The sequence below is a fragment of the Lottia gigantea genome (assembly GCF_000327385.1).
Source record: "Lottia gigantea unplaced genomic scaffold LOTGIsca_27, whole genome shotgun sequence".
Taxonomy (NCBI): Eukaryota; Metazoa; Mollusca; class Gastropoda; family Lottiidae; genus Lottia; species Lottia gigantea.
In genome coordinates this window covers 1,258,593-1,281,217 of record NW_008708846.1, presented here as the reverse complement: position 1 = coordinate 1,281,217, position 22,625 = coordinate 1,258,593, and the positions used below count along the sequence as shown (strand labels likewise).

Genomic DNA, 22,625 nt, shown 5'->3' with positions numbered 1-22,625 from the left:
GGCGAGGTTCATCTACTAGTCTTTTGTAACCTGGATAGCCTAGTTTTCGATGCATGGATTCTAACATACGTCGTACCAAAATATGATTTTTGGGTAAAAACACTGGGTGGTGAATATCATAAGGCAATTTTTCAGCATTGTCAAGTCTTCCTTTGGCTTTATGTATTTCATTCGGATCTTTAAATAGTTGAATTCCAATAAGAGATTTATCATCAGTGTTAAAACCATGTTATATTTTCCGAAACAACAAATTTTTAGCACGAAATATCTCTTCGGGTTTAAGATTTCCACCTTTTCTATTTACAGGTTGTAGTTTACATTTCGTGGAAGGGAGGGTTTGATTCTCCCAAATGTACAGGCCTAGGGTGGAGCAGACACTTTATTTAGAAATTAGGATTAAGGGTGTTGATATTGGGTTTTCTTCTGTTCTTATTCTGATCTGAAATTAGAAAAAATAAGTATAGTATCTGTTATGTACTGATTGTTTTTAGTTTACTATGAACAATATTGTCATTGAAGTTCTTATTTTTTGAATATGCATGGGGGAATTTCTCTTGAAGGCTCTTAAAGTGGGCATGAACTATCTTGCTTGCTCGATTGCTGGTTGTATTGAACGGGACAACAAAGGGTGCTATCCCTACATTATGATGAATATTTAGTCCTATAGGTCTTGCTGTATTCAATGTCTCAATCCAATGGGCTTCCCTAGATTGACGGAATTTGGTAGTTTCATCTTCGGGCAAGTCAATTTCTATACGCTTAATTAGGATTAGGGTGAGATCGTCTATTGAATGGTCGTCGAGGTTGAAATGATTAGAAACAGGCTTGTCTTTCTTTAATTTGATGTCTTTCCTATGAGCATTAAAGCGAATTCGTAAATTATTCTTAGTTTCCTTACATATTGTTTGGGGCATTTCTTGCATGAAATTAAATATATTACATTCGAATGTTCACATGTTAGATGTTCCTGGATCGGGTACCTTTTATTCGTAGAGTTGCTTACAAAATAATGAGTTTCTGATATAAAGGGTCATGTTTTGCATCTACTGGACAAACATGGAGCACTTCTTAAACCTGGAGGTACTTCGGCATAAAGTCTGTTTTTAGCTGCTATCTGTGCTAAGATGGAATTTTTTATGTTTCGTAAAAATCGTTTAGAGTACCCACGCTCTTTCAGTTTTGAGAAAACAATCGTACAGGCTTGGTTGAAACCAGAAGATCTTGTACAAATTCGATGAAATCGTAAAACTTGTGACTTAATTATACCAGAAAAGGTATGTTTTGGGTGAAAGGAGCTCTTGTGCAAGAGTTGATGAGTATCAGTTTCTTTGAAATACACTTTAATATCCAGTTTATTTGTTTCTGCTATGGAATCTCCCTTAAAGACAGGGGTATCGAGAAAGTCTATGCTTTTGTCACTCACGTTTGCGGTTAGTTTGATAGAAGGATGGTGGTTGTTCAGAATTCCAAAGAATTCCCAAAACTGTTCGATAGAATAAGTCCAAACCATAAAAATGTCATCCAAAAAGCGTCCGTAAAAAAGTGGGTCAAATGGACAGAGGGGCCACACCTCACGTTCCCACTCTGCCATGAAAAGGTTTGCGTACGAAGGGGCGAATCGTTTGCCCATGGCTGTCCCTGAAGTTTGTAAATATGTTTTACCATTAAATGTGAAATCGTTTCGACTAAGACAAATCTCTAAAACCTGTAGAATTGCATCGTCGAGTCTGTTTGGATCTGGGTTTCTATTAAAAGCTTTACGAACTGCCGTTAAACCAGTAGTGTTATCAATATTGGTATACATAGAAGAAACGTCGATAGAAATTAAATAGCATTAGAGGGAACTCGAAGATTTTTTAATTTATTGACAAAATCGGTTGTGTCTTTAAGGTAGGCGTGATGTTGACATGCTAGAGGTAATAAGAAATAATCTATGTATTCTGACACTGCATATGACTCACTACCACAGTCAGATATAATCGGGCGGCCTTTAGGGATTTTATTCGAGATAAACCACTCCTTGGTTGTATTCTTATGGATTTTAGGCAAAGTGTACCAATGTCTCTCGCGACAATCAGGTTTGGCAGACAGATAGTCATATTGTTTCTGTTTGAGATAACTAGTTTTGACTAAATCGGCAAGAATATTGTTAATCATGTTAGCAGTTTCTTTGAAAATTGGTTTCGGTAAAATGGCATAATGATTATTCAGTTGATTCTCTGTTCTGAAACGTAATCCTTCTTATTCAGAATGACGCAACATGAACCTTTGTCACTCTTTTTAATAACTGGTATGTTCTTTGGTGAACATGTTATAACAGAGAAGACTTCATTAAAGTATTAATTATATTGTAAACTAAACATTATATACACAGCAGTGTTTCAAGACATGCGGACTAGATTAAATCATAGAATAGGACTAAACGACCTCCTTGGTCAATTCGTCTTAAAGGGACATTACTCTGTTATGATATCCAGACTACATTTAAGCGTATGAGTCTGAATATCCTCCATCTCCTTCCCTTATATAAAGCTGAAATGAAAGCATAGTATAAATTCACATTTCACATAATTGTTTTAAACTATTGTTTATGCCTGTGTCCATATATATATATATGAAACTATTAAACTGAATTTTGAAACTTATTTTAAATCATAGTCTTTAAATCTCACAGGCATTCGCTTTGCACGCGATGATATTCTCACTGGTTGAGTTTGGTCTCTTGTCTTGGGACGTTTCAAAATTGGTTTTGGAACAGGAACATGGACTGCTTCCTCTACTGGAATTTCAGGTTGTTCTGCATTTGGATATAACTTGACTTCTCCATTTGTATCATTTATGTTGGGTCTATAATCATCTTCGTCATCACTATCAGAATCGCTGTCATTGTGCTGATTATCTTGACTAGATTGTTGAACTGGTTTCAAGTGTTTATCTGGATCATTTTGATAATCTATGACGGGTAACCAGAGTGATGTTCCGCCATTCTGATGTTTTGGTGGGTAGCGTAATCGTAAGTCTTTGCGATTGCGTACAGTGATTAATCCAGAAGATAAACGTACTACATATTTCCTAACCTTCAGGTTTCTCTCTTGAATAACACCATATTTATCCCATCGTTTGGATTGTCTATTTTGGACGACCACTGGATCTCCGATCTTTAGCACAGGAAGTTCCTTTCCTGGGCGAATCTTATCCATTCTTTGTCGCTCCTTCGCAATTTGTTTATCATAGTCACTTTAGTTCTTTATGCCAATCTTTAGACAAACTACTCTTATGAGCTGGAACAGTATCCCGGACAGCTTGACCATATACAATAATAGCTGGAGATAAGCCTGTTGACTTGTGTGGTGTATTACGAATTTGTAAAAGTCCTTTAGTCCATTGCTCATAGTCTATTTTCCCACGAGTAAAACATTTCCTTAAATGTGACTTGGCTTGTTTAACTCCATTTTCAGCATACGAGTTACTTTGTGGATAATGCGCCGAAGATGATATCCATCTCACTCCCCATCGTCTACAGAAATCACTAAATTCCCCTGAAGAGAATGGTGGGCCATTATCTGTATATAAAATTTCAGGAACAGTTGTATCAGCGAAGAAATTTCTCAGTTCCTGTATAGTTGTTTGTGCTGTCGTCCTTGACATTTTGGACACACTAAACCATCCACTTTTCCAATCGGTTATTATCAAAAATTTACAATTGTCTATATCTGCAAAGTCGGCTGATACATATTGGAAACATCGTTGTGGAACTGGAAGATGAATTTCTGGTTCGGCTGGTTGACTAGGTCTATCTTCCATACATAAACTACATTGTCTGCATTTTTGTTCAATCTGGGCATCAATTCTAGGCCAATAAACAACTAATCGGGCTCTAGATTTTACACCAACAATGCCTCTGTGTCCAGAATGCAGTTCATTTAAAACATGTTGTCTTAATCTTCTTGGGATTAAAAGTCTAACTCCATACAGAATAAAATTATCATCACTTATGGATAATTCATCTTTAACATTCCAATAGTCTCGGATTGATTCATCAAGTTGTTTCTTACTATCAGGAAAACCATGCTGTATAGTATCTTTTAACAACTGGTATTCAGGATCATTGTCAGCAATATTACGTACATTTTCTAAATCTAATGTACATTGGGCTTGGTCCATAGATGCAGATTGTATTGCTTTGACATATAAAGATGAAGCTCTTGAATCTTCAAAGTCTTCTTTGTTTGGTTCAGAAACTGGATTTCTAGAAAAAGCGTCAGCTATGATATTACTGGATCCTGGAATGTATTCCACTATACAGTTGTAGTCCATACATTTCAATAAATTCCGGAGTATTCTGGTATTAGAAACTTCGTCTAATCTTTTAGAATTGACTAATGATACTAGGGGTCTGTGATCCGTAAATATTGTAAATTTAGGTCCACCTAGCAAAAACTTCTTCGATTTTTTCACGCTCCAGGCTAATGCTGTTATTTCACTTTCTATAGGTGCATATCTCGTTTCAGCGTCGGTTAAGCTTCGACTTCCAACCATAATGGGCATCCAATTACCATTGGGTTGTTTCTGTTTCAGGACAAAACCAAATCCTGTTATACACGCAGCGTCCGTGTATAATTGTAGAGGTAATCCAGGTCTAAAAAATGCTAACGTTGATGGTGATGCAAGATGCTTCTTTGCTTCAACAAAGGCTTGCTGTTCATCTTTATTCATCTTATAACGACCTCGTTGTTTTTTGAGTAAGTGACGAAGAGGTGCTAGTTTTCTTGTTAAGGCTGGATCATATGGAGCATGTTGATTGGCTAAACCATGAAATGATCTCATTTTCTTCAACGTATCTGGCTCTGGAAACTTTTCAATAGCCTTTATTGTTTTCGGATGTATAGAAAATCCATCTTTGCTGATCTTCAATCCAGCAAATTCTATCTCAGATTGTTTCCATTTGAACGTCTTAGGATTGAGTCGTATGTTTTCTTGCCTGCAGCGTTGTAAAAAGTTTCTAACATTTTGTAAATGTTCTGTATGATCTTTTCCATACACGAGAGTATCATCCACCAATCTTGATATTCCTTTAAGACCTTGTAATGCTTCACTAATTCTACGGTTATAATGTTCTGGTATAGAATTAATTCCAAATGGAGCTCTTTCAAACCGAAATCGACCAAAGGGCGTCAAAAAAGTTGTCAAGTCTTTGGATTGTTCGGACAATTCAATTTGGTGATACCCTTTTTTAGCATCAAACGACGAAAAATGTACTGCAGCTTCAGCCTCTATCATCTGGGCACACTCTACGACTCCTGCTGACTGAAAGTATTCACGTTAACAGAACATGTTTAATTTTCTAAAGTCTACACACATTCTGATATCTGTAGTTCCCTTTTTCGGAGCAATTACTATGGGACTAACCCAGTCTGTCGGGTACGTGACCTTCTTTATGTGACCTTCAGCTTCTAGTTGAGCTAATTCAGCTTTCAGTTTATCATAGTATGCAAGTGGTAAATTTCTTGGAAAATGTACCTTGGCAGGAATAGCATTTTCATCCAACTCAATATGAAAGGGACCTCCTTTAAGTGGTTGGACTTGAGCTGAGAATATATCTGAAAATTCTCTTTGAATGTCTTCAGCCGTAACTTTATCTGCTGGCTTATGTGTATCAATTTTCTTCATTTCCATTGGTTGTAAGATAACATCTAATTTACTGGTCACCTGGTTTGGTTGATGATTTTCATCGTGAATTGAAATCTCCTTCAATGAATATTGTGGCTTAGTATTTATGGTAACAATGCCTAATTCTATTATAGCATTTCTGGATAAAATGAAAGAGTTCAAATCATTAAAAAACACTAATGGCTTTGTAATTTGTCTATCACCAAACTTTATAGTTGCATCATAATATCCTATAATATCCATTTTACTACCACTGGCATTACAGGTATTTAACATTTCAGTTGTTGGAGGAAATAAATTAGCTACATCATCATCTAGTTCAGCTATTCTATTGGTTGGAGCACAACACCAATCTGACCCAGTGTCTATTTCAGTTTCTATAATGTGACCTTCAATATAAACATCAACTGTCTGTGCAAAGGATTTCGTTATTGAACAGACTATTCTGCTCAGTTTCTTCTGTCGAAAAGGTCTATCCCTGTCTCCATTTTCTTTCGTCTTAGATCTGCATACAGATGTGAAATGATTCCGTCCTTTGCAGTTGTGACATTCTTTACCATATGCTGGACATTCACTTTGTTTATGAGATTGTTTATAACCACAATAGCTACACTTAGTTTGCTCATTTCTACTTAATGACCTTTTGAATTTATCATTTCTGCTATGTGATCTCTTTTCATGTCTTCTTGGACCAATAGCATTTACATTCTGTTTAGGCCTCTCTAATTCTATTTGTGTTTTCTTTAAATTTTCATCTGCCTCCAGTTCTTCTAATGCCATTGCCAAATCCAATTTCTTCTTTTTCAACATCTCTTTTCGAGCATCTTCGCTTCTGGTTGAAAATACAAGTTTCATAAGTATTAACAAATCGTTTACAATTCACACAAAAGTTTTCCGAAAAATCGCAATCTTCAGATATTTCAGCAATGCAAGAATAAAATTGTCTTGAGGTTTGGTCTGCATTTTGCACTGCTGCATTGAACTGGTGTCTAGCAACCCATACTGGACGGTTGGCTTCTATTAAGTCTTCTGCAATATTCATCACATTTTCAAAATCACCCCTTTCATCAGGTCGTAACTGTAACATATGTGCATTGACCTTTGAGAATGTTTCAGGAACCATAGCCGTCTGTAATGCTGTAAGTTTTACTTCCCAGGGTTTATTTTCTATTCTGGCCTCCCTTATGAATGATCGGAATGCTGATTCCCAAGTGCGGTGACGTAGTCTTGAACTCATCAAAACATCCAACTTTTCAGGACACAATGTTTTCAACAGACTCCAGGGTATTTTATCTCCACCTAGATTTCTTACTTCCTGTTGATTATCATTATTCTGAGGATTCCGACGATTTTCATTCATCTGTCTTGACTGTAAAACAGCGGTAACTGTTTGAGCAACAATACTCGAAATCATCGCAGGGTCTATCATTACTGGCGTTCCTGTGGCTATTGTAGATGATCCTTTTGCTCTGCGTGATGTATTTTCATCCTCACTATCACTCATTTTGACTAGTTAGTTGTGTAATTGTTCACAAAAGTTCCAAATTCGATGTAAAAAGCACACTTCCGGTTTTTACATGGGGGCAGCCATCTTTGTTATTCATCTTTTCGTCAAAATAAATTTGTGACTAAAAGTTTATTTTCCCACTATTTTACAGTTCAAAATTACTTTTGTTTCGTTCGCAGCGCCATGGTATGTTCTTTGGTGAACATGTTATAACAGAGAAGACTTCATTAAAGTATTAATTATATTGTAAACTAAACATTATATACACAGCAGTGTTTCAAGACATGCGGACTAGATTAAATCATAGAATAGGACTAAACGACCGCCTTGGTCAATTCGTCTTAAAGGGACATTACTCTGTTATGATATCCAGACTACATTTAAGCGTATGAGTCTGAATATCCTCCAATAACAATGCTATTGTCTTTCTTAAGTAAGTTTAACGCTTCACGTTCTACTCGTGTGAGATTAGGCTTTTCGTGTGTTATGGAAAGAAGCAGAAAATTGCGAAAACTTGCCAAACTTCTTACACAAAACTTCAAAATTTGTCGTTTCCAATTTCAAAATTAGTTGGAATGATTTCAAATATTAAACATGGTTTAAGAAATAATCCAGAGGAGGAAACATTTAGGAAATAAGGTGATTTAATTGCCATAAATCACTGAATCAATATAAAACCAACAAACATGTGAAACCAACACAGTCACGATGATTTGTCATATTATAGGCTAGCACGTGCTGTGTAGTATAAGGCAAACGACTTCTATTATTAGAAACGGTCTTCTTAGGACCGTTTTGAAACATATATGGTAGAAGTTGTAACGTGACAATATTCTAGCTGCGAGCTAGTCTGTATTGATTTATCATTACTACTATTACTTTAAATTCAGTGTTCAACTGATTACTCATGTAATTATATGTCGTTGTTAACGTGAAATACAAACTTCTATTTATAGAACGGTCCTAAGAAGGCCGTTTTGGTGAGAATGTATTTATATGACATAAGTTAATACGTAACGAGTTTTGTATTGATTTGTACAAACTTCTATTTATAAAACGGTCCTAAGAAGACGAAGAGCATAATTAGTTATGTACATAATCTTGTTCCTAACAACATGAAAAATCTAGTTTGGCGGCATCATCCAATCTACCGATGAATTTAAGAAAAATAATGAATGTAGACATTGTTAAATACACCGAAGATAATTGGGAATCTTTTAGACACGAATGGGAACCTTACGCTAAAAGAGATACGTTATGTCTCGAAGCTTGTTTGATCAAATACAATCAAGCAATGAAAGAAGTTGTATTTCAGAATATTTCCAACAATCTAACGGCTCCTTCTTTATCTTTAAAGGGTTGGTATTATTTATATCATTACCATAAAGAAATGGTAGAAGAAGAATGGTATGAAACTACTAGAATGGTTCCGAAACACACCGAAAAAGAAAAAATAGAAAAAGTTTATTCACATACTCATCCTTTTATAAGATATTTTATCAGACAAAGTATTAAAGGAGGAAGAGTTTCTGCTAACAGAAAATCATTTAAAACGAATAAAATGAATGAGATTTGTAATATATTAATGGAGTATTTAGAAAGTGACACTGAAGGAATAATAGATTTATTCAAAGAATACAGTGCTAACCCAAAAGATAAAACGGAAGTTCACGCTAAACTCAAAGAGCTGGACTATTCTAAACTGATGGCATTTGACGTTAATGGGTTGTACGCCTCTGCTATGACAGAAGGTGAATATCCAAAAGCTGAAAGTGCAAGACCGTTTCTACCAGAAGAAAATGAAAAATTTGTCAAGCTCTTTAATTAGCAGAAATTCAGACCTAGGACGGCAATATTAAAAGTCTGGTTTAAATATCCCACCAACATGTTCTTCCAACCCATACCAGCTAAAGATAATATCAGTTTTATGAATAGAATAGGTAAGAAGGAAACTGGGAGTAAAATCAGGTTCAGAAATGGTTTCTGTTCAGACGTTTTAACATCAGTCGAAATTCAAGAAATAGTTAAAGCCGGTGGTAAAATACTCAAGATATTAGATGGTATAGTATACGAAGAAAATTTTAAAACTCCACCTTATAGAGATTATATTTTAATTTTGAAGGAATTAAGGAATAAATACAAAAAGGAAGGATATGTGGTTGCCAGTAACTGCATGAAGTTGTTAGATAATTCCTTATATGGTAAATCTAGGGATAGAAATACCTCATTGCATTTATGGAATGAAGAAACCTTCCGCCTTAATTACGACAAACACGTCAAGAAGTATGACAAACTAAATGAGACTCAATACATTGTTGAGATTAATGACGAAGAAAAAGAGTTTGTTCTTCCAAAGGATTCTACAAGATTAACACCCACTCATTTAGGTACATTTATATTATCTCACAGTAAAAGAATAATGAACAATTTTATTCACGTCATAGATGGATTTTATAAGCCGGAAATATACTATACCGATACCGATAGTTTATACACTTCTTCTAAAAATTGGGATAAATTAAATAAAGCTGGGTTGGTGTCCGAAAATGATTATTGTAAAGGAAAGAATGATTACGGTGATGGTCGAATCATATTTGGTTTATATTTAGCGCCAAAAGTTAAATACAATATTATTCTAACTTCCGATGGTGTTTTAAAAGAAAAGAAAACGTTTAAGGGATACTCTAAATATAAGATTAAGGTAGACGATTATATTCGATTAGCTAGTGGTCACGATGTAACGAATGAATTTGATAAACCATGGGGAAAGAGTTTTACTGATGGAATAGTTATTCCTAATGAAAAACAAACTAAAAAATTTAGAAGTTATTTGAATTTAGTGAAGAGAAAAGCCGCTAATATTATTTCTAATCTATTAAGTAATTCTTCATTATTATCGGATAAAAATGTTATACCTTGTCCAGATGCCCCATATCTTCGAAATCGTCTATATCTTGTGTGATTGAATTGTTGTCTTCAACATAATCATCCACTTCGTCAACTTCGTATTCATCATCATGTTCAATTGCTCTATAAATATATGGTTTAACTTCTTTCGATCTTCTTGTTTCGGGTCCCAACTTTCTTATTGCATCTAGAAATTTTGAGTATGCTACTAAATCCTTATAATCGGCAATACCAACATCCTCGCCATTCATTAAATCTATTAATCCTCTCGTTAATGTTAATATAAAGTCTTTTGTATCGATTTTAAATAAAGGGGAATTTGGACTAAATATTATTCTAAATCCATTAAACAATAAACCTTGATTATCAACGAATGGTGAAATGCTCTTTGGTAAATCTGGGTCAGGGTTTGAAAAAAGACGATTTATATCATCTAATGTCCTAATTATAATACCATCATATTCAATCGCTTTGGGGTGATGAGGTTCTATAGGAGGTGTGGGTTCTATAGGTGGTTTATATTCTAAAGCTAATTTCTTTTTAATATCCCCTTGAGATTTTAATATGGGTTGAAATAGAGTTTGTAGATTTTCTGTTAATCCGAGTTGTTGTAATCTGTTATTTTCAACTTGGGTCTTTATTTTATTCTTAGCTTTGATATATTCTCTATTTCTTTTTAAAATATTATTCCAATCGCTACTCATTTTTAAAAAAAAAATTAACATATGCCGATCATAACTCTTTCACCTGCAGGTTTTCTAGTATTTACAAATACATATCCATGATCATCTGGGTTTTTCCATTGAGCTTTACAAACCTTTTTAAATGCATCTCTATCCATTCCGTGATTTATCGACTGAATGATTTGAGATAAATCTTTATCGTTTAATTCAAATAATAAAAAACAATTTGCATTTTTTCTAATGAACATAGAATCCATCCCGTAAAAAGATTGGGATTGGTATATGCAGTGACAGTTGTGATGTCTTCCTTTCGTGAAGAATTCTTGTTGAACAGCTTTATTTCTTTGCGCTACGCAGTCGTCAAACAATATTAAGTTCTTTCGTTTGCTATCAATATTAGACAAGTCTAGATCATTAACATTTTTCGTAAGATTCTTTACTTCGATTTAGTTATCTATGATATCTTTTATTTCCACTTCTTCTTCGTTTTCTTCGTAATATTGAAATAGGTCTTGAACGTCTTTCTTTGGTAAATATTCTAAAGCTTTGAGGAATTGATAATACGATAGCTCTGGTGTTGTTGTGTAGATATACAAAGAATCGAAATCTAAAAGGTTTGGTGTTGTCAACATGTTAAAAGTGAGATGAGTTTTCCCAGAACCGGAACTACCGCATATACACATGAACATTGAGTTATTAGGAAATATTTCTGAATGATTAATTTTTTACCCATTTTTTATTATTTTATTTTATTCTAAAAATCTCTCCTTCTCCTTTATACTTTGAAAGAAATAATCCTTCTCCAGTGTGTATATTTTTTAAAAATATTCCATTACCCTTATGTTTGACTTTGACTTCTCCCGTGTCAATACTATCTACTAATTTATTTAATCCTTGTTTAACAGTTTTCTTGGTTTCTTCGCCAAATCTTTTTCCAAATTCTTTTATTGTTCCTATCATATCTCCCACTCCTAAACCTTTGGCTACGTTCTTCAGCGGCTTTAGCATCAGCTGCTTTCTTTGCGTTGGCAGCTTTGACTGCGGCAGATATTCCTCCAGTAGCTGCATCCGCCGCTGCAATACCACCAAATATTAAAGGTAGAAGGAAAGGTAAAAATCCACCTTCTTTTGCGTTCGCGTCAATTCTTTCTAAGTCTATATCGTCTTCTTGGGGAAGCTGTTTCAATAGCTTCTATTATTTTCATAACTAAAGTTTCTGGTTTCATTTTTAAGGGTGTATTTTTTACTCAATTCTTATCATTCTTCTATCTGCTATTTTAATTAGATGTTTTGCTTCTTCGAGTAGTAAACAATACCCGGTCACATCTCCTTGTGTTTTTTCAATATAAATATTTGTGTTCACTCCTGTTTTGAAAAGATCTTCTTGATGAGCTGATAGATCAAAACAGAAGATTGGATGATTAAGTGCAAAATCTACATATTCAAACTGAGGTGGATTTCCAAATAATTCACACATGTTTTTATAGTTTCTATACAATTCATTATAATCCTTTGTGGTTGGATTAATTGTTAAAGGTTGGTTAGGATAATTATCGTTGTTTAATCTTACTTGAACTTTAGGGATTATACGATCTTGAGTTTGGTTCATTGCCACTCTAAAGACATTATTGTTATTCGTTTGAGAATCTGCTAAGTTCTTGAAACCAACCAATATATATCTTGCTGGTTTAATAGTGTTAGTGATTGGCCACGTGGTGGATTCTCCAGTTAAAGTCATGCTGCCTACCGTGTTACGATGAAGAAAAGCTATTTCAATATCTTTAGTTAATGAGTTGAATATTCTCGTTTCGACTTCAATTGATGGCGTTATTACGGGTATGAAAAGTTGGAGATTCGTTATTTCTAATTTTGCATCTGAACCAATCTCTCCAAAAAATATCTTATTATCGTTGATTTCTCTTTGTAGATGAATTTTATATGGTAACCCTATGGAAACCTTTCTGTGTTCCAACAGACCGAATAAAGGATATCATTTCCAATTTACGTAATTACCCCACCTTTTATTCTCAACAACTTTATTATACTGAAGTACTCGGTTTTCGAAACCATGATTAGCTGCTCGTGCTACTCTTTCTATTGTGTTTCGAGCAACAACTCTCACTCTAGCTAAATCAGCATCATTTGCAAGATTTCCTACCGGTTCTTTTAAAACACTTCCATCCCCAACATCGGGTATCCAACCTGAGACTGAATCGAAATCTTTAGGATAGAAAACTGTTTTCAACATTGTGTCGAATTCCCCAGGGTGTTTAATTGTTTGTATTGGATTTGAATCAGCTTCCAAAACCATCTCGCTAAATAAAGATGGAAAGAAATTGTTTTCTAACGTTGTATTTGTTTGTGGTACACGATTTTCATTGGGAGTTCCATCTTTAATTTTGAAATCACATCTGAAATAAGCATCGGAAAGAAGCAACCAATTCGATAATGAATTTATTTCGAAACTAATTCTACCACCATCATTCAATTGGAATTTAGAACCAACTGTCGGTGAGATGATAATATAATCCTCTTTTTTCTTGTTAAATGAATAACGAATCGGATCGTATAATCTACAGATTGGATCTAATATTTTATTTGCCATTTTTAAGGTTTAAATATTTTTAATATGCTTTTTTTTTTGATGGAATGTAGGAAATTGATTGAAGGTGTTTTTAGAGTATGAAATGTATGGAGTATAGGTGTAAAAATTTATAGGGAGTTTAGGTCTTTTTTAGTGAAAGAATTTATGAAATGTAGGGTGTTTAGGTTTTTAAGTATATGAAATGGTAAGTCGGCATATGGTAAAGGGGGGTGTGTAGTGTACATACACCGGATGGTCAATTTGGTAAAACCGGTAAATGGTAAAATGGCATAAGATAATGTACACATACTACTGGAAAACGATGTTTTTGGTTTAATTTAAAATTGTGAACCTGGGACTAACTTTATTGCAAACACTGACTTGTTCAAAAGAGCTTGTCTGGATCCTGTTATTTTGGAAATTTTAATGGCCTCCTTGAAAGAAGTTGTAGTTGAAGATTTGAGAGATCCTCTTTCTAATAGTTATGTTTATTTGTTATATTTATTTTTATCATATAACCAATAATCTACTTACATTTTGCGTAAATATGACCATTTTAGTTTCCAAAATATAGGAATATGGTAAAGGGGGGTGTAGTGTACATACAATGGGCAAATGGTAAAATGGCATAAGGTAATGTACACATACTACTGGAAAACGATGTTTTTGGTTTAATTTAAGATTGTGAACCTGGGACTAACTTTATTGCAAACACTGACTTGTTCAAAAGAGCTTGTCTGGACTTCTTGAAAGAAGTTGTAGTTGAAGATTTGAGAGATCCTCTTTCTAATAGGTCTGTTTATTTGTTATATTTATTTTTTTTATATAACCAAAAATCTACTGACATTTTGTGTAAATATGACCATTGTAGTTTCCAAAATATAGGAACATAAAAATCCTACTCTCAGTTAAAAAGTTTTTTTTAAGTTTTGTCCGTTCTCTTCACAAGAATGGAATTATCAGCCTGAAAAAGCTTCTGTCCCTGTGGGTCTAAGAATGTATTTGCATATATATATAAAATATATAAATATAAATATAAATATTAACACACAGAAATTTACAGCCAAATTTAGTGACTTTCTTGGGTTGAACCATCAAGGAGAGAAATGTGTTTCAATTTAAAGAACACTTATAAATGTTAATAATTTTAACAACTCAAAGACATTCTAAGGCCAACATTTCCATTGTAAATTTGGTTTCTAATTCTCATGAAGATAGCTTGCGATGTAAGGTAACATACGCCCACTGGCAGCTGTCAGAAATAATAAACCAGTCTTTAGTAACTAAAGTACGAATTTTCTCATATTGAAGAAATTATTCATGCTGAATAATTCTACAAAATTTTTAAAAATCAATATCAATAACCCAAATACAACAAACAATTAAATCACACAGCTGTAATCAAGGGCAAAAAACAACTTTTGACGCGTGTTTTCAAAGTCGAGGGCAATAACTCAAAAACTGTTCATCAAAAATATCTCTTGTTAGAACTTGTCCGAGATCTTATCAATTCCAATGATCACACCAAGTCAAAATCGGTTGAAAACTGTAGCTTCTATTGTGCTCACAAACAAATTTTGACACGTTTTTCGTAAGTTAATGGCAATAACTCAAAAATCGTTCATCGAAAATGCGTCAAGTCAGAACTTGTCCGAGATCTTATCAATTCCAATGATCACACCAAGTTTTATCAGAATCGGTTGAAAACTGTAGCTTCAATCCTGCTCACAAACTATTTTTAACAAATTTCGACGCGTTTTAACAAAGTCAAGGGCAATAACTCAAAAACCGTTCATCGAAAATGCGTCAAGTTAGAACTTGTCCGAGATCTTATCAATTCCAATGATCACACCAAGTTTCATCAGAATCGGTTGAAAACTGTAGAGTCAATCCTGCTCACCAACTATTTTTAACAAATTGCATTTTAACAAATTCAAGGGCAATAACTCAAAAACCGTTCATCGAAAATATGTCAAATTCGAACTTGACCAAGATCTTATCAATCTAAAGCATCACACCAAGTTTTATCAAAATCAGATGAAAACTGTAGTCTCTATAGTACTCACAAGAAATGTTGACCGACGGACAGGGGCGACGACAATATATGACCACATATTCATGTGGGCGTATAAAAATGATGGCTAAAATTTTAAAAAATTTAAAACCTGCACAGATAATAAATAATGCCATGATAGATGGTTCCCCTCAGTGTAAAAATGTTTTTTGCAATGTTTTTAAATTATTTAATTTTATTCTTATAGATTGTACAGATATACAGCCTATCGAAGCTTCACCTGGTGGGTATATGGCAAACTTGGTAAGAAATGTAGAAAGGTAATACCAGTCTGTGCAGTTGTGGCTATAAGGAAAAGGTTCCCAGAAGTAAACGGAAATTATGAAGGATTTCATGCTGCATTGAATGGAGACCCAGTCCATCTTCTAGATCAGGAATAACACATGGCGTGACACAAATGACACTTGCCCTCTTCTATTTGTTGGATGTAAAACAGAATTTGCAAACATTTATTCTTATCTTTTTTGTGAACTAATTTGGCTATTGTCAGAAAGGGTAAAAAGTTTTTTAAATTTATGAATTCTTATTGTTATGCTAAAATTTATTTTACTTGTTCGCTTATGTTACTTTTTGCACAAGCAACAGTCATTGATTTGACTACAATTAAGTAATAAAAAATGTTAGAATCTGTATCTTTTATTTTCTACACAATTATCATTTTAATTTAGCAAATTCTGTGGAATCTTGTGACATGATTTTGTATGGCTTCCAACTTGTTTGGTTTTTCTTTCTTGCCTATGGATCTCATTGCTTGTTCTGGTACAGGTTTGGCACCGTCTTTGGGAACAGTCCCTAAAATAATAAGAAAAAAAAATTGATACAATGTTGAAATATCTCCCCCCTCCACCTCCAACAAAAACGTTCTTTCAGATTTAGTTGCTTCACATCTTAAACAGTTGTACAATCAAAATGTTGTAATGTTGTGTCTGAAAGAAAAGAAATATATCCTTACCCTGGACAAGTCTGCTTAAAGTGGCTTCCATGAGCTCCTCCCTGAATGTAAAATCCTTGGGATCTTTGACTTTCCTCACCATGAAATCTTGGCTACCTTTGCTCCACTGAAGTTTGAATCTTTTGTCACCTGCAAAACGGAATTGATGCTTTAAGAATAAAAAAGCTAATGTGTAAAAAAAAAGCAATTTCATTGTCTAGTTTTGATATATACACTCACAATTGTACAAATTATGTTGTCACTAATTCGACGAGCTTTACATCAGTTAATTTGTGAACATACATATTCTACACACTTAGGTCCGTATTCTCAAAGGCCGACTAAGGCTAGTCATAGATTAAAATTCAACTAATCAATGACTAAAGTTAAAACGGTATGCTCGAAAGATGATTAAGGTTTAATATGTTATTAAAAGAGGTGAAAACTTAATCACACCAGAGGGGTAGTTTTAGGGCTGATTAGTGGTAGAACCTAGCTGTTGCGTAATTTTTTTTTGTCTTTAGAAAAATCAAATTATTTATACAAAGTTTGCAATTGAATATCTGGATCTATTAAGATAATATAAAAAAAAGTCAACACAAAGATTAAACACTATTCATTTATTCATAGAAATCAATACCCTCTCATAATGTGTTTATCCCCAGTCTGAGAACTGGAAACCTGCGTTTGAAAATTCCAAATAATCGTTCTATTATTCCTCTTGTCTTCACATGACTTCAATTATAACGTCTTTCAGCTCACGTAGTCGGATTAGCTAACGGAGTCATAAGGTAGCGAAGGCATGGATATCCTTGATCTCCAACTAAAATACCAGATATTCGTTACAAATAATGTAGTCTTAGGTATCTGATATACTAATAAAGTTAGGTATCTGATATACTAATAAAGTAGGTATTGCCATTATATTGTTTAAAATCTCAAGAAAGTTAACATAAATGCCAACACCTTCATATTCATAACTATTCTTAAAAAAAGAAAACTATTCTGCACAATCAACAGTAGGGCTACATGTATTGGTACTGTATTCTGATGATGTCAGTTTTCTTAGTAATGATTCAGCTACCTTCTTTTCCAAATTGAATAAATCCATTTTGGCTCGATGTTCTTTGTTCATAATATCCATCTTCAACTGGTGTTCTTCAGAAGAAAATTTCAGAATAGTGCCCTCTATATCCATCTTGGGCGTTTTGGATGCTGATATTGAATTATCTGAACCAAATGAAGACCGTTTTCTAATTATAAATATATAATGATATTTAATATGATCGAATTCAAATATGTTTAACAAGTTTTAAAACTGATCATGATTCTGATTCTATCCACAATATAATTCATTGCGACTTAATAAAGCAAAAAAATTGATAATAATACTTCGAAAGCTGATTTCATTATCCTGCATTACTTCTCACAATAGAAATCAGATGTTTAGTTTGCGTACAATTTCATTATTCAATAGATATTTGATGCGCGACTTATGTTATTCAGGATTTGCTGCCACACCAAAGTTCACATTTAGATGTAAGGGACTGATTCCATTTGAAGCTCACATTCTTTAACTTCCAATCCAAAATTAATTTATTCAATGTAAAAAAAAACAAAAACATACTCGACAGGACATTCTGTTTCTTTTCTGTCATTTTTATCTTCAATCTGTGATTCAACATCAATGTCAAACACATTGTCACTGTCATCAATATTATATATGGTATCCACAGATTCCTCATTCACTCGTTTTACTGTAGCATTGTTACTGTTATCATCATCTGACACTTGTGTCACTGGTGATACAACTCGTCTTTGAGAGCCACATGCCAAGTCAAAATCATCATCGAATGGATTGATCCTCTGGATGAATTCATTTGGAATAAGGTTTTTCATCAATACTGCCAAAGGTGACAATACTTTTGGTGGATCCCCTCCTCCAGTTTTCCTGGTTTCTCTTTGATGACTTGAGATTTCCTTTTTTGCTTGGTCCTTCATGCGCCTGCACATTTCTTTCAGATTTCTAATATCAGATCTAGCCTGGCCATGTACCATGCAGCAATTTGTGAAAACTTTTTACCAAGCTTCTTTCCTTTTGCTGGCATTTCCATCAGTTTTCTTATTTTCAATGTCAATAATATGTACCTTTACATTGTCAATTAATGTTTGTTTCTCTTCTTCTGACCAGTTCAACGACCTTTCCCTTTTTTTAATTCCATTCATGACTCAAATTTTGATTTCTACTGAACTGTAACATGTGATTTATATCACTTCCTTTTAAGGGGCCCACAACATCATTGACAAAAGATCTGTTAAGCAGTGGTTTAACCTAATCATAGACTAACTTAATTCTTACATTTCTATAATCATTAACTAGCTAAACTTTACCTTTCAAGAATACCAACTAAAGTTTTCCACTAATCATTGACTACTTTCACTGATTAGGCTTAACCGATGACTATGTGAATCAACGTTTGTGAATACGGACCTAAGTCTCCATGAGGTGAGTGAAAGTAAGGTCATAAAACAAGACAAGCTTAAAGTACTCAGTCTAATTAAAATTAGACCCAGATTTCATTTCGTTTGTTTTTTTAAATTCAAGCTGACAGTTTGTCTTTAACAATGTGATTAGGCCCTTTTGTAGTATTTAAAAAACCGAACGAAATTTGGGTTCGATTATAATTGGACTGTTTAAGTATTAAGTCTAGGTGCATGTCAAATCAGCATGTTATCACATGAATTTGAATTTTACATGTAACTCTTACAATGCCCTTGTTACAAAGTTCTTGTGAATCTAAAACAAAAATTTCATTTTAATATCAAGGCACTTTTCATGAACTTGAAAACAGCATCTTACATAATCATACAGACAGACAAAATTTTACTTTTAGCTTTGGTGAATTCAATTATTGCGATTACTTACTGATTCAATGTCCTTCATGAATCTCGTCACAAACAATGGCCTGTAAGGCTTTGTGAGAAGGGCACCCTGGTTTAAGCCAATCTTTACTGCGTTCTTCATCTGGGGTCAGCATTTCCTACTGTATACATACTTGCCACATGCCATTCATGCTTATTGACTATATGTCGAAGGATTGACATCCACCTTTCCTGAAATGAGAGTAAGATTGGAAATTAAGTTTGAGGAATAGGCAGACTGATGGTAATTAATGCTGTAGTAAATTACTGCATTATATTTGGGTAAATATTAATAATAAGAATCCAGTATTCAAACCACGTGCAAAAGAATGACATGATACAGTGTTCATCTTTTAAAATATTGCAATATCTTGAACCTCAATATAACATCTCTGTTAAAGGGATTTTTTATATGTTTATAATATGATGTGTTTTTTTAATAGTACTAGAATTCCTACCTTAGGTTGAGTGACATCTCCATCACACGTGCCTGCACACCACCACAGATGATTTTTGATGGATTTGACCCAAGGCTGCAAGTCAGCACAGTCCTTTCTATTGGCTGCTTTGGTTAACTTTTTTCCTAGGCTCTTTCCTAAATGCCAAACATCGTACTAGTGACAGATATGTGGATACATGGTTCTCATTGTTTTGGTAATCTGAGAATGTCTGTCTGTGGCAAGGGTAGATACACTGACATCTGCATACTGAAAAATAATGTTAAGTTTTAAAGCCTATTATCATTTTTTGGTATATGCTGAATGCATGCAACATGTATTGTGGTAATCATTACATACTTATTATTCATGTTTGCCGTGGTAATATGTTTTGTTTATTCATTTTTAGTTAATGAATATTAAACAGAACACAATTCTTGTGATATTTACAAAACTTGGTGAAGTACTATATTATTACCCCAGATAAACCCTATTGAAAAAATAAGAAAATATTTGATTAGGGCTTTTGCTGTTTAATTCTTAGAAACTTGCTCAATTTTTAGCTTGGAAACATTTTGAAAAGGAAGACTAAGAATTGAGTATATCATGATTGTGATGGGTGCGTTATGCCATATTATTTTCCAAAAAAAAAGTTACCAGAGGGTGCATGCTACCTAGCCTCGAGTAGCCTGGCAAGCTATCTTTATCTTGTCTCATAGTCTGCAGAAGATTAATTTGATATATCTTACCAATAGATCAGCAAAACTTCTTATCAGTCCTTCATTTTCCATGTTGTGCGAGTTCTTTACCTCTGTCACTTTTACAACATTTGATGCCAGAACAAGATTGGTATCCACATCCATAAGGGAACATGTACCGAAGATGGCACTGTGGCCAGGACTATCACAACGTCCATCTCCTGCTAAGACAAGATCAGGTTTGCCAACATAACCTAAAAAGAAAAAGCAAGTAACTTTTAAATATAAAAATCACAGTCATAAAATTCTTTGTTTTTAAGTTTTTATACGCCCACATGAATATATGGTCGTATATTGTCGTCGCCCCTGTCCGTCGTTCAACATTTCTTGTGAGCACTATAGAGACTACAGTTTTTATCTGATTTTGATAAAACTTGGTGTGATGCTTTAGATTGATAAGATCTCGGTCAAGTTCGAATTTGACATATTTTCGATGAATGGTTTTTGAGTTATTGCCCTTGACTTAGAGCGCCTTGAAATTTGTTAAAAATTGTTCGTGAGCAGGATTGAAGCTACAGTTTTCATCCGATTCTGATGAAACTTGGTGTGATCATTGGAATTGATAAGATCTCGGACAAGTTCTAACTTGACGCATTTTCGATGAACAGTTTTTGAGTTATTGCCCTTGACTTTGTTAAAACTCTTCGAAATTTGTTAAAAATAGTTCGTGAGCAGGATTGAAGCTACAGTTTTCAACCGATTCTGATGAAACTTTGTGTAATCATTGGAATTGATAAGATCTCGGACAAGTTCTAACTTGACGCATTTTCGATGAACGGTTTTTGAGTTATTGCCCTTGACTATGTAAAAACACGTCAAAATTTGTTAAAAATAGTTTGTGAGCAGGATTGAAGCTACAGTTTTTAACCGATTCTGATGAAACTTGGTGTGATCATTGGAATTGATAAGATCTCGGACATGTTCTAACTTGACGCATTTTCGATGAATAGTTTTTGAGTTATTGCCCTTGACTTTGTGAAAACGCGTCGAAAATTGTTAAAAATAGTTCCTGAGCAGGATTGAAGCTACAGTTTTCAACCGATTCTGATGAAACTTGGTGTGATCATTGGAATTGATAAGATCTCGGACAAGTTCTAACTTGACGCATTTTAAATGAACAGTTTTTGAGTTATTACCCTTGACTTTGTTAAAACGTGTTGAAATTTGTTAAAAATAGTTAGTGAGCAGGATTGAAGCTACAGTTTTCAACCGATTCTGATGAAACTTGGAGTGATCATTGGAATTGATAAGATCTCGGACAAGTTCTAACTTGACGCAATTCTGATGAACGGTTTTTTAGTTATTGCCCTTGACTTAGTTAAAACGTGTTGAAATTTGTTAAAAATAAATTGTGAGCAGGATTGACGCTACAGTTTTCAACCAATTCTGATGATACTTGGTGTGATCATTGGAATTGATAAGATCTCGGACAAAATTTGACCCATTTTCAATGAACGATTTTTGAGTTATTGCCCTTGTAAAAACACGTCAACATTTGTTAAAAATAGTTCGTGAGCAGGATTGACACTTCAGTTTTCAACAGATTCTGATGAAACTTGGTGTGATCATTGGAATTGATAAGATCTCGGACAAGTTCTAACTTGACGCAATTTTCGATGAACGGTTTTTTAGTTATTGCCCTTGACTTAGTTAAAACGTGTTGAAATTTGTTAAAAATAAATTGTGAGCAGGATTGACGCTACAGTTTTCAACCAATTCTGATGATACTTGGTGTGATCATTGGAATTGATAAGATCTCGGACAAAATTTGACCCATTTTCAATGAACGATTTTTGAGTTATTGCCCTTGTAAAAACACGTCAACATTTGTTAAAAATAGTTCGTGAGCAGGATTGACACTTCAGTTTTCAACAGATTCTGATGAAACTTGGTGTGATCATTGGAATTGATAAGATCTCGGACAAGTTCTAATTTGACGCATTTTCGATGAATGGTTTTTGAGTTATCGCCCTTGACTTTGTAAAAACGCGTCAATATCTGTTAAAAATAGTTCGTGAGCAGGATTGAAGCTACAGTTTTCAACTGATTCTGATGAAACTTGGTGTGATCATTGGAATTGATAAGATCTCGGACAAGTTCTAACTTGAAGCATTTTCGATGAACGGATTTTGAGTTATTGCCCTTGACTTGT

General features: G+C 34.0%; 5 protein-coding genes across 5 annotated transcripts in view; 1 reads left to right on the top strand and 4 right to left on the bottom strand.

The window, feature by feature from the left end:
- Window positions 1-379: 379 nt before the first annotated feature.
- On the bottom strand, window positions 380-3,200 carry LOTGIDRAFT_161028 (hypothetical protein; the record flags this gene model as incomplete). The annotated part of the gene is made up of 2 exons (XM_009056270.1): window positions 380-439; window positions 2,706-3,200. 2 exons carry the CDS (start codon window positions 3,198-3,200, stop codon window positions 380-382), a joined length of 555 nt encoding a protein of 184 aa, XP_009054518.1.
- Window positions 3,201-8,348: 5,148 nt separating this feature from the next.
- LOTGIDRAFT_161026 (hypothetical protein) lies at window positions 8,349-10,139 on the top strand (the record flags this gene model as incomplete). The annotated part of the gene is made up of 2 exons (XM_009056269.1): window positions 8,349-8,928; window positions 9,118-10,139. 2 exons carry the CDS (start codon window positions 8,349-8,351, stop codon window positions 10,137-10,139), a joined length of 1,602 nt encoding a protein of 533 aa, XP_009054517.1.
- A 1,074-nt stretch (window positions 10,140-11,213) lies between these two features.
- LOTGIDRAFT_161025 (hypothetical protein) lies at window positions 11,214-13,372 on the bottom strand (the record flags this gene model as incomplete). Its single annotated transcript, XM_009056268.1, has 4 exons — window positions 11,214-11,476; window positions 11,604-11,841; window positions 12,338-12,728; window positions 12,786-13,372. The coding sequence occupies 4 exons, from the start codon at window positions 13,370-13,372 to the stop codon at window positions 11,214-11,216; spliced, it is 1,479 nt and encodes a 492-aa protein (XP_009054516.1).
- Window positions 13,373-16,045: 2,673 nt separating this feature from the next.
- Window positions 16,046-18,414, bottom strand: LOTGIDRAFT_232250 (hypothetical protein; the record flags this gene model as incomplete). Its single annotated transcript, XM_009056267.1, has 4 exons — window positions 16,046-16,217; window positions 16,378-16,506; window positions 17,386-17,609; window positions 17,984-18,414. 4 exons carry the CDS (start codon window positions 18,412-18,414, stop codon window positions 16,090-16,092), a joined length of 912 nt encoding a protein of 303 aa, XP_009054515.1. The 3' UTR covers window positions 16,046-16,089.
- Window positions 18,415-19,377: 963 nt separating this feature from the next.
- The window catches only part of LOTGIDRAFT_161023 (hypothetical protein), a gene marked incomplete at both ends in the record, with an annotated part of 11,019 nt that continues 7,771 nt past the window's right edge, over window positions 19,378-22,625 (bottom strand). The window contains 3 exons of the mRNA XM_009056266.1: window positions 19,378-19,470; window positions 19,737-19,892; window positions 20,465-20,667. Of these exons, the coding sequence (XP_009054514.1) occupies window positions 19,378-19,470; window positions 19,737-19,892; window positions 20,465-20,667 (452 nt within the window). The remainder of the gene's footprint in view (window positions 19,471-19,736; window positions 19,893-20,464; window positions 20,668-22,625) is intronic.